This window comes from Letharia lupina, assembly GCF_014066315.1.
Source record: "Letharia lupina isolate WasteWater1 chromosome Unknown contig_9, whole genome shotgun sequence".
Classification (NCBI taxonomy): domain Eukaryota; kingdom Fungi; phylum Ascomycota; class Lecanoromycetes; order Lecanorales; family Parmeliaceae; genus Letharia; species Letharia lupina.
Genome location: NW_023502978.1, coordinates 1,840,628 through 1,852,943, shown reverse-complemented (window position 1 = coordinate 1,852,943; position 12,316 = coordinate 1,840,628). Strand labels below are relative to the sequence as shown.

At 23.1% G+C, this 12,316-nt stretch overlaps 2 protein-coding genes across 2 annotated transcripts; one reads left to right on the top strand and one right to left on the bottom strand.

Annotated features, from left to right (window-relative positions):
* Window positions 1-356: 356 nt before the first annotated feature.
* HO133_011014 (uncharacterized protein) lies at window positions 357-1,114 on the top strand (the record flags this gene model as incomplete). The annotated part of the gene is made up of 2 exons (XM_037301863.1): window positions 357-610; window positions 1,015-1,114. The coding sequence occupies 2 exons, from the start codon at window positions 357-359 to the stop codon at window positions 1,112-1,114; spliced, it is 354 nt and encodes a 117-aa protein (XP_037153497.1).
* A 3,348-nt stretch (window positions 1,115-4,462) lies between these two features.
* Window positions 4,463-4,928, bottom strand: HO133_011013 (uncharacterized protein; the record flags this gene model as incomplete). Its single annotated transcript, XM_037301862.1, has 2 exons — window positions 4,463-4,512; window positions 4,646-4,928. 2 exons carry the CDS (start codon window positions 4,926-4,928, stop codon window positions 4,463-4,465), a joined length of 333 nt encoding a protein of 110 aa, XP_037153496.1.
* Window positions 4,929-12,316: the final 7,388 nt, after the last annotated feature.

Below are 12,316 nucleotides of genomic sequence, written 5' to 3'. Positions count from 1 at the left end.
GATGCCTCAGGGACACTCATAGGGCCACTAGCGTAGGCTTGGCACCGCACATATCTGCCTGCAGACCACATAGATTAATCAACATCTTTACACTATACACATATATAAGTTAAATCATAATGATTCCTTAACAATTGGTAGCAACACCTTAAGATCTAATTCCACTTGATCCTATGATGTAGTAGACGTCTCTTTTACGAGCTACGTCTACACCACACGTTTACGTAAAGCCTGCATCAAACACCTAATAGTGCAACGCTTCAAGCCGGACCTCCAACACACTCGCTGTCATCGAGTATCTTTTGACAAAACACCACGTCCAGATCGATCCTTTTGATAGGCCTGTCGATATCACAATGCAAGCATTCCTGCAGACCCTACATGAGCAGTACCGCACCGAGTACTACGGCCCATGGCATACAAGAGAATGCTACCCATGGGAGTACGACGTCAAGGCCCAAGAGTGTATCCAATTGGCTAGCAAATCAGACCCTCAATTCTTCCTACCGCAAGCCAAAATCCTTCAAGACCGAGCGGCCTACATACGTCAAGAATGGGCTAGACTTGAGGCCTTACAAGCCATTCAGCTAGTCACTCAGCTAGTCACTCAGTCAGTCACTTAGTCAATCACTCAGCAAGTCACTCAGCCAATCACTCAGCCAGCCACTCAGCCAGCTCACCAATCCACTCAGTCATCCACTCAGTCATCCACTCAGTCAGCCACTCAGCCAGAGTACTCAGTTAAGTAAGAGGAGGAACTACAACAGGCAAATGCGGAGAAGACTGCGGAGAAGATTGCGGAGAGACACTATGGAGAAAACTGCAGAGAAACCAAGCGGCAGCAAGGCCCCCATCACCAAGAACACAGGTCTACTCTCCACGCTCCCACGTCAAATCGCCACTCAGCAAGCGGAGAACATCACTGCAATTTGGCCTGTTATCCCCACTGCACTATTGTGGCACACAATCACTGAGTTGAGCATACAAGAGAAGGATCTACTACGACGGTCACAGCCAAATCACTATGGCTATGGCAATTGGACCTCTGCAGGCAAGGGTCACATCGGACGATGCATATTTGGACGAATTGAAACCGTCCGATGTCTTGCTCTGACAGCTATTTCATTATTCGAAAGATTTCACTGCGGCAGGAGATATTGGGGGATTCACACTACTAATTGGCCCGGCATCTCCACTCCTTTCCGACATTCGAACAGTCATGCATGCATACTTCTTGCCATGAGGACATGGCATTTCTCTGTTTTTTGTGGGCAATTGTCATGAGATGCCTCAGGGATACTCATAGGGCCACTAGCGTAGGCTTGGCACCGCACATATCTGCCCTGCAGACCACATAGATTAATCAACATCTTTACACCACACACATATATGAGTCAAATCATAATGATTCCTTAACAATTAAATCTAAGATATTTAATTATTATATTTTTAAAGGCGAATATAATAGTAAATAATATTATATATTACGTATTTCTCTAACTTCGCCTAATTTAAATAATCTATATACTTTCTTTTAATATATTTAATTTCTAATTTAATTAGCCTTTAATATAATAATTAATAAGTCTTAGAGTTAGTTATTATAGTAAATTAATCTATATCTATATTTCGAGGTTTTTATTTATAATTAATTATATATAGCTCTAAGCTAAGTTACTAGTAAGATCGACTTATTAATTATAACTTTAGATAATTTATTAAGAAGATAATCTACTTAGCTAACGAGATATATTAAGAATAAGATTATTAAGTAAATACTATTTTTTTAAATAAGAATATAATTAATTAGCGATCTATAGTAATAGAAGTAGATTATTTATTATATAAAAAGTAAGTAAAGTTCGATTTAACTTAGAATTAGAGCTTTTATCTTCTTTATTAATTTTATAATAATAAAAGTAGATTAAAAATATATAGTAAGCGATTAGAGTTCGATTTAACTTAGAACTAAAGCTAAAATTCTATTTAACTTAGAAAAATTCTAACTTTATTTAACTTAGAAAAATAAAAAATTTAACTTTATAAATTTAATTTATAGGCCTTTACTTATATTATATATTAATATTAATATTACTTTTAAAAATAATATTACTTCTATAATATTAATTAATAATAATTTAGAGTAAATTAATATATTTAATATTAATATTTTTATAGCGCTAGTTAATAGTCTTTATAGCGAATAAATATTTAATTTAGAAATTTATAATAAAATCTTAAAACTTTAATAAATAAAAGAAGATAAAAGAGTTTTTTTATAGACGATATTATTTTTATAATATATTACGTTAATAGCGAAGTAATATAATAAATAATCTTTATTATAAATATTTAAAAAAAAGTAATTAATAGAGTAACGCGTTTATAATAATACTTTTAATTATTAATTAATAATAATAGTAGAATAATAATAATAATTAGATAATATAGCTCTATAAGTAATAGCGAAATATTATCGCATTATTAATATTTACATTATTAAATACTACTCGCTAATATTAACGCTATAATAAAGAATATAAAAATCCTCTCTAGATTATTTATTTTTATTCTTTATAACTTCTAATATCTCTTTTATAAGTACTTATTCTAGCGCTATAATATCGATATCGATATTAATATAAATATAATATATCTTATTATATTAGTAATCTATCTTTTTTTATTATAAATATTTTATTATTATTAATTATATTAATATATAAACTAATAATTTTATAATATACTTTTTTAATAATAATAATAATTTTAATAATAAGTATATAGTCGCTTTATAAGCGCGATTATTAACCTCTAACTATTTTTATTATTATCGCTTTATATATATAATTACTAATAAATTTTAATATCTAATTTATTATATAGAATTTATTTTTATTAAGATAATAATTTATATATTTAAGATAAATCTCTCTTTTATAATAATTATAAAATTAGAAAGCGCGATATTAATCGCTATATTAAAATCTCTCTATATATTTAAATATAGATAAAAAAAATATATATAAAGTTATCATCGCGTTAAATAATTTTAACAAATATCTTATTAATAAATTAAGCTTAATAAGAAAATTATTTAATAATATAAATTATAGAGATATATAATAACGACGACTTTAGTCGTCTTTTATTATAATTATAAATTTTTAAAATTAATTTATAGCGATAAATAAACGCGTAGTAAAGTTAAAGAAAATAAATAAATTATTAAAAAAGAAGTTTAAGAGCTTTTATTAATATATAATAAATATTAATAAATATTAACTCGAAGATTATACTTTAATTATCTTCTTATTAAAGTAATAAATTAATAAATTCGATTTAGAATCTAACGCTAATATAATAGAGAATATTTAAATAATAATCTTTTTTTAATAATAGCGCTAGCGTAAGATTTTTAGATAATTTTTTAATAATTACTTTAAGTAAAAATATATTTATATTAATAGTATATATTTTAATATAATATATTTTTTTATAGTAGAGTTTAATAGATAGCTAAATAATATAATTATTTAATTAATTTATATTTTAATAGTAGTAAATATAAAGAAGTATATATATAGTATAAGTATTATCTAGAAATATATTTAATCTAATCGATATTTATATCTTATTTTATTATATTCGCTTACTCGTTATTAATTTATATAATTAAGTAAACTCTTTAATAATAAGAGACTTATTTATAAGAGTATAGTTTACTAGTAGTTAGCTAGCGGGCATAGACTATAAAAAATATAGAGTTATTATAAGATTTAATAGTATATTTAATAATAGAATTAATCTCTAAGAAATATTAAAACTTCGAGATATATAAAGTAAATCTATATTCGTTAAGTCTCTAAATATATAAGATATATTATTAAAACTAGACTCTAAAAAGAACTCTAATATAATATATATAATATCGAAGTTTTAATATAAATAGCGCTAAGATTTATAATAGTATTAAATCTAATAATTATTTTCTCTTTTAAATTTTAATCTCTAAGCGCTTAAGTAAATAAAATACTTACTGGCCGGAAAGGTATGGTATATCCCATGGGATATTCCATACCAAGTGATACCATACCGTACTCGGGTATGGTATGGGTAGGGTCGGATACCATTCCATTTTTCTGGTATGGGTTCGGGATCTTGGCGGGATATCCCACGGTATGGTATATCTGTGGTATCATACCATGGTATGGTATATGTATGGGATATCCCGACTGGGATTTCTATATTTAGAAGTATTCTCGTTATCATTCTGATCAACGGCTCGATAAATCCGACATAATAGCTACTACTACCATGGCTGCCACTACCATGACTACGACTACCATGGCTGCCCCTACCATGGCTACCCCTACCATGGCTACCTACCATGGCTGCCCCTACCATGGCTACCCCTACCATGGCTACCACTATCATGGCTACCATATGATAGTAGGCTATTTCAATAATAAATAGTGGTAGCCATGATAGTGGTAGCTATGGTAGTGGTAGCTGTTAAAATGTCAGGTATGTGATATGTAGAACGGACGGATCAATTCTCCAAAACCTCTCCGGGGCCAGGTCCTAAATATAGTACAAAATTAGGTGGCTGGAAAACATGGTGGCTGGGATGCGCGGGGGCCACATTTCGATGGTAGATATGGTAGTGGTAGCCATGGTAGTGGTAGCCATGGTAGGTAGCCATAATAGGTAGCCATGGTAGGGGTAGCCATGGTAGGGGCAGCCATGGTAGGGGCAGCCATGGTAGGTAGCCATGGTAGGTAGCCATGGTAGGTAGCTATGGTAGTGGTAGCCATGGTAGTGGCAGCCATGGTAGTGGCAGCCATGGTAGTGGTAGCCATGGTAGGTAGCCATGGTAGGATGGTAGGGGTAGCCATGGTAGGGGCAGCCATGGTAGGGGTAGCCATGGTAGTGGTAGCCATGGTAGGTAGCCATAGTAGGGGTAGCCATGGTAGGGGCAGCCATGGTAGTGGCAGCCATGGTAGTCGTAGTCATGGTAGTGGCAGCCATGGTAGTAGTAGCTATTATGTCGGATTTATCGAGCCGTTGATCAGAATGATGACGAGAATATAGAAATCCCAGTCGGGATATCCCATACATATACCATACCATGGTATGATACCACAGATATACCATACCGTGGGATATCCCGCCAAGATCCCATATCATACCAGGTATGGGATCATGCAAATATCAATATCCCATACCATACCAGAGTATGGTATGGCAGGTCAATATCCCATACCATACCATACCTTTCCGGCCAGTAAAATATTTATTAAAAAATCTTTAAATCTTAATAGAGAAATAAGAAAAAAGAGTTAATTTATTATAATATTATTTTAACGACGCGATAGAATTAATTATTATATATTATAAATACGTTATTAATATATATAAAAGAATAAGATAAGATTAAATTAGAAAATCTTAAATTTATATATATAGTTAATTATAAATTTAGAGTTATTACGCTCTTTAATTAAATCGACTAAATTAGCCCGCTAGTTCTTTTAAGCTTTCTTATTAAAAATTTATATATAGAAGTTTTATACTCTAAAATAATTAGCTCTTTATAGATATTATTATTTTATAATTTCGTAAATTATAGAGCTTAGTTTATATTTTCTAACGATATAAAAATTATGAAATTTAATTTACTATTAATAAATTAAATAGATATTTAAATATTATAATAGTTATATTAGATATATTTAAGATCGAATAATAATTCTTTTATCTATTTATATAATTATTCTTCTTTTATTATTTTATTAATTTATTAATATAAATATAATTATTCTTAGTACTTCTTTCGAAAACGTTACTAAACGCTTTAGATATATATTTCTTTTACTTATCTTTTAAACCCCTTACTAATATCTCTAGATTACTTCTTAATAAATTCGCTATTATTAATAATCGAGGTTATAAGCGAGCTTAATAGCTATCTACTACTATTTATAAATATATTAAAAAACTCTTAAAAAGAGCTCAAATAAATACGTTCTTCTTTATAGATTTCTTTTAAACTAGCGATAATATCTTTTAACTCAGCGATACTATCTCTTAAAACGCGTCGTTCTTCTCTATTTATTCTTTATTACTCTATTTTAATTATATTTCTTCTATAATTCTATTAATTTATTAATTATAAATATATTTAATTTTAATATCTCTCGTCTAAATATTACTAAATATCTAAAATATATATTTCTTTCGCTTATTTTTTAAACCCCCTATTAACGCCTTTAGATTATCTCTCGATAAATTTATTACTATTAATAATCGAGGCTATAAGCGAGCTTAATAGCTATTTATTACTATTTATAAACGCGTTAAAAGCTCTTAAAAGAGAAGAAGTAAGAGAAGGAATTATAATAGATAAATATAAAGAATACTATAAAGAATACTGCGAAGAAATTAAGCGGTAATAAGATTACTATCGTTAAGAATATAGCTTAGCTCTCTAAGATTTCACGTTATATACTCTCTATAATTTTATATTAAATTATTACTTAGTAAGTAGAGAATATTATTATAATTTAATCTATTATTTCTATTATATTAATATAATATATTACTATAATAACGTTATAAAAGAAGAATCTACTACGATAATTATAATTAATTAAATCTTTATAGAAGAAATATTAAATAATATATATTTAAACGAATTAAAATCGTTCGATATCTTACTCTAATAGCTATTTTATTATTTAAAAGATTTTACTACGATAGAAGATAATATAAGATTTACACTACTAATTAATATATTATCTTTATTTCTTTTCGATATTTTAATACTTCTTATTATAAGAATATAGTCTTTCTCTATTTTTTATAAGTAATTATTATAAATTAATTCTTTATACTTAATATATCTTTCTAATTGAACCTTAGCGCGCCTCTCTTCGCATATATATATCTATATATTATATAGATTAAATTAATTTATAGTAATAAAAGTAGATTAAAAACGTATAGTAAGCGATTAGAGTTCGATTTAACTTAGAGCTAGGGCTAAAATTTAATTTAACTTAGAAAAATTCAACTTTATAAATTTTAATTTATAGGTCTTTACTTATTAATATATTATATAATAATATTAATACTACTCTCGAGAATAATATTACTTTTATAATATTAATTAATAATAATTTATAATAAGCTAATACGCTTAATATTAGCGTTTTTATAGCGCTAATTAATAATCTCTATAGCGAATAAATATTTAATTTAAAAATTTATAATAAACTTTTAAAACTTTAATATATAAAAGAAAATAAAAGAGTTTCTTTATAAGTAATATTATTTTTATAATATATTAGACTAATAGCGAAGTAATATAATAATAATCTTTATTATAATTATTTAAAAAGAGTAATTAATAGAGTAACGCGTTCGCGATAACGCTCTTAATTATTAATTAATAATAAAAATAATAATAATAATTAGATAACGCGGCTCTATAGATAATAGCGAAATATTACTATATTACTAATATTTACGTTATTAAATATTATTCGCTAATATTAATACTACGATAAAGAATATAAAAACTCTCTTTAAATTATTTATTTTTATTCTTTATAACTTCTAACGTCTCTTTTATAAGTATTTATTCTAATATTATAACGTTAATATTAATATTAATATAAATATAATATATCTTATTATATTAGTAATCTATCTCTCTTTACTATAAATATCTTATTATTATTAATTATATCGATATATAGACTAATTATTTTATAATATTCTTTTTTAATAATAATAATAACTTTAATAATAATAACTTTAATAATAATAACTTTAATAATAATAACTTTAATAATAAGTATATAATCGTCTTATAGACGCGATTACTAATCTCTAACTATTTCTATTACTATCGCTTTATATATATAATTATTAATAAATTCTAATATCTAATTTATTATATAAGACTTACTTTTATTAAAATAATAATTTATATATTTAAAATAAATCTCTCTTTTATAATAATTATAAAATCGAAAAGTATAATATTAATCGCTATATTAAAATTCCTTTATATTTTTAAATATAGATAAGAAAATTAATATAGCGCTATCGTCGCGTTAAATAATTTTAATAAATATCTTATTAATAGATTAAGCTTAATAAAGAGATTACTTAATAATATAAATTATAAAAATATATAATAATAATAGCTTTAACTATCTTTATTATAATTATAAATTTTTAAAATTAATTTATAATAATAAATAAGTATATAGCGAAATTAAAGAAAATAAATAAGTTATTAAAAAAGAAGTTTAAAAGCCTTTATCGATATATAGCGAATATTAATAAATATTAACTCGACGATTATACTTTAATTATCTTTTTATTAAAATAATAAATTAATAAATTTAATTTAAGATTTAATAATAAAATAGCGAAAAATATTTAAATAATAATCTTTTTTTAATAATAATATTAGCGTAAAATTCTTAAATAATTCTTTAATAATTACTCTAGATAAAAATATATTTATATTAATAATATATATTTTAATATAATATATTTTTTTTATAGTAAAGTTTAATAGATAATTAAATAATATAATTATTTAATTAATTAATATTTTAATAATAATAAGTATAAAGAAATACGCGTATAGTATAAATATTATCTAGAAATATATCTAATCTAATTAATATTTATATTTTATTTTATTATATTCGCTTATTTATTATTAACTTATATAATTAAATAAGCTTTTTAATAATAAGAGACTTATTATTATCTATTATTTAATACTTATATTTAATATTTATTTACTTATAAATTTAAATTAACTCGTTAATACTTATAAATTTATTATCTAATAATTATTAATTATACTCTTTATTACGGATTCCTTTACTAGGCGTTTCGATTAGACTTAGTATCTTAATACTATAATACTATAGAGACTTCTTTTACTATAGATCTATATAGTTTATTATTATTATATTATATATATATTATTTATATATATAATTTTACTTAGAATTATTTCTTAATAATAATAGTAATATCTCGGTCGATTCAGGCCTAGCACTAGCTGTTCTTGTTATATTCGCCTACCTCGCCTTAATTTAATATCTATACGAATCCTATATTACTTACTATTAGAGAAATCTATAGAGAATATTACTTTTATCGAATATAGTATCTCTAGAGTTTCTTAGACGTCTATCTCGCCTTTATCTAATACTTATATAAATCTTATAATACTTATTATTAAAGAAATATATAGAGAATATTACTCTTATCGAGTATAGTATCTTTAAAGTCTTTTAGACGCTTATCTCGCCTTCGTCTAGCATCTAATTAAGACTTTATTAATCTCGCCTTATATTAAACCTTTTAATAGAATTTATAATATCTTTTAAGCGTAATATTATAATAGTTAATAAGTATAAAGATAAGTTATTAATTATTTAATCTATATATTAGCTAAATCTAAATCTTATATCGAGTTTTATAATCGAATAAACTACGTTTTTATAGATTATAATTAATACGTTAGTTAAAGTATTAATTAATAACGTAGTCGAATAAGCTATTAGTTAAACTATAACGATTATCGAGACTAGACTTAATATTAAATTAATAAATCTTAAAGCTAGAAATAGATCTAATTATTAGCAAATTACGACTTCGCGATATACGCGCTTTATTTAAACTTCTTCTATTATATCGTAGCTATTAACTATTTAAGACTTTTCGCTCTTATATTATATATCTTTATAATTCGAAATAAATTCTTATATAAATAAAGAAGAAATAAATCGCTAAAGAGAAGAAGAATTAGAAATATTTAATTCTATAATAGATAATATTTATATCTTTATCGATCGAATTAATTAAGTCGTTAAACTATATAAGTATTATTTAATTTAATTAAATTTAAATCTATAATTTAGAGAAGTAGTAAAGATCTAGTATAAAATTAAGCTCGATTTCTATAATAAAACTATACTTTATAAAGCTCTTAATATATAAACTTAGATTAATACTTTAAAATAACGCTTTAAATCGTTATCGACTCTTATACTATAATAATTAAAATAAATTTACTATATATAAATCGATATAGCTATTAAGCGAGACTCTATCGAATTTCTATATAAAATTTTATAACTTATATATTATAATAATAGATCGAATTCTAAACGAATTATTATTATCTATATATATTTCGAATTATAACTATAAATAAATCTTATTTCGTCTTATTAAGCTATAGATATTTAGAAATTTATTAATTAATTAAAGTTTAAAAAATATATCTAATACGAAGCGTACTAATACTTTCGAAAAAAGAATCTCTATTTTAACGATTCTATATTAAATTACTAGATATATAAGTAGAGACCTCTCTAATTAAATTATTAGTAATTTCGACTTCGCGAAAGTTAAAAACTTCTATCTAGTTCGAAAGCTTTCTTTATTAATCTATACGAATAGATCTTATTTACTAAGTATAGTACTCTTATACTTTATAATTATTTATCAAATAGTTATAAGATATCGCTATCGACGTAGAAAGGCGATGATTATAATTATAAGGAGAACTACGATAATAGCTAGTAAATTTTAGAGAAGATTTAAGAGAAGTAAATCTATAATATATAATTTATCTCTAACGTCTCTATATCTATAGCGAGGACGCTATCATTTTTCTTCTTCGATGGCATTTATTACGAATTTCTTTACTAGGCGTTTCGATTAAACTTAGTATCTTAGCACTGCGATACTATAGAGACTTCTTTTACTATAGATCTAGATAGTTTATTATTATTATATTATACATATATTATTTATATATATAATTTCACTTAGAATTATTTCTTTATACTCTTTATCTTAATTAATTTATTTAACTTTATATTAGATATCTTTTTTATATTTAATTTTATTAATAATTTCTTTAATCTTTTAAAATTTATTATTATTAATAAATTTAAAAGTTTATATAAAGATATTTATTATATTATTATAATCGCGATTATAATAAAATTTAAATAATAATATATAAAAGATATTATAAACTTTATATATTAAAGATAAAAGTAAATAATATATTTATACTTTTATCTTATCTATAATTTAAAATAATTCTATAAATTTATAAAATAATTTTTTATTTAAATATTTTTACTTTAAATTCTTAATCGCTAATATTATTAAATTATTTATTTTATAATTTTAAAATTAATATATTTTATTATAATATTTTAATTAAATCGTAATAGCGCTATAAAAACGCTTTATTATCTTATTTCTTAATACTTATAACTTCTTTACTCTATTATTTATAATAAATATTTTTCTCTTAATAAAATTATTTTTAATCTCTTATTAAATTTTAAAATAATATTTATATATTAAAAATTAATAATATTATTTTAATAAAGAAATATTAATTATTTATATAAGCGAACTCTATTATTAATAATTATTTTATTTAAATATTTTACTTATTATTAGCGAATATATATAAAAAATATTTTAATATCTAATTTTAATACTTAATCTATTTATCGATTTATAAATAAAAGATAATATTTAAATATCGCTTAATTTTAAAATAAAAGTAAATAATAAATTAAAAGCTATTAATAAATATAAAGTCTCTATTATTAATAATACTATTTAATATATTATAGTAATATATTATTTTAAAATAAAATACTTTTACTAGTTAAACGATATTAATTATAATAAATATAGAAATATATTTTATTATTTTTATAAATTAATTTATTATAATTAAAATAGTATTATAAATAATATTTTTATACTTACTTATTAATAAATTAATAATAAAGTTTATAGATTTTTTTTTTATAATTTAATAGTAATAAAAAGCGAACTTAATTCGCTATAGAGATAATATTACGAAATTTTAATTTATTAATAAATATTATATATCTTAATATAATTAATAACTTACTTTAAGCTTTTATTTTAATAATATTTATAAATAAGTAATTTATATATCTTTATAATATTAAAGTATTTAAATAATAGATTATTATAATATTTATTAATAAGCTCTTTTTTTAAGACTTTATCTTTAGAGATATAAAGGTAATTATTATATCTTAATAGTCTCTTAGACTTTAAGATCTATAATTAATTATATATATAACGCTTAATCGCTAGCTTATTAATATTAATTTAAAAAGAGTTTATTTAATTATTATAAATTTATAAATCTTAAATTAATATTTTTATTAATCTTTAAAATATATTATAAATAATCGCTTATACGATC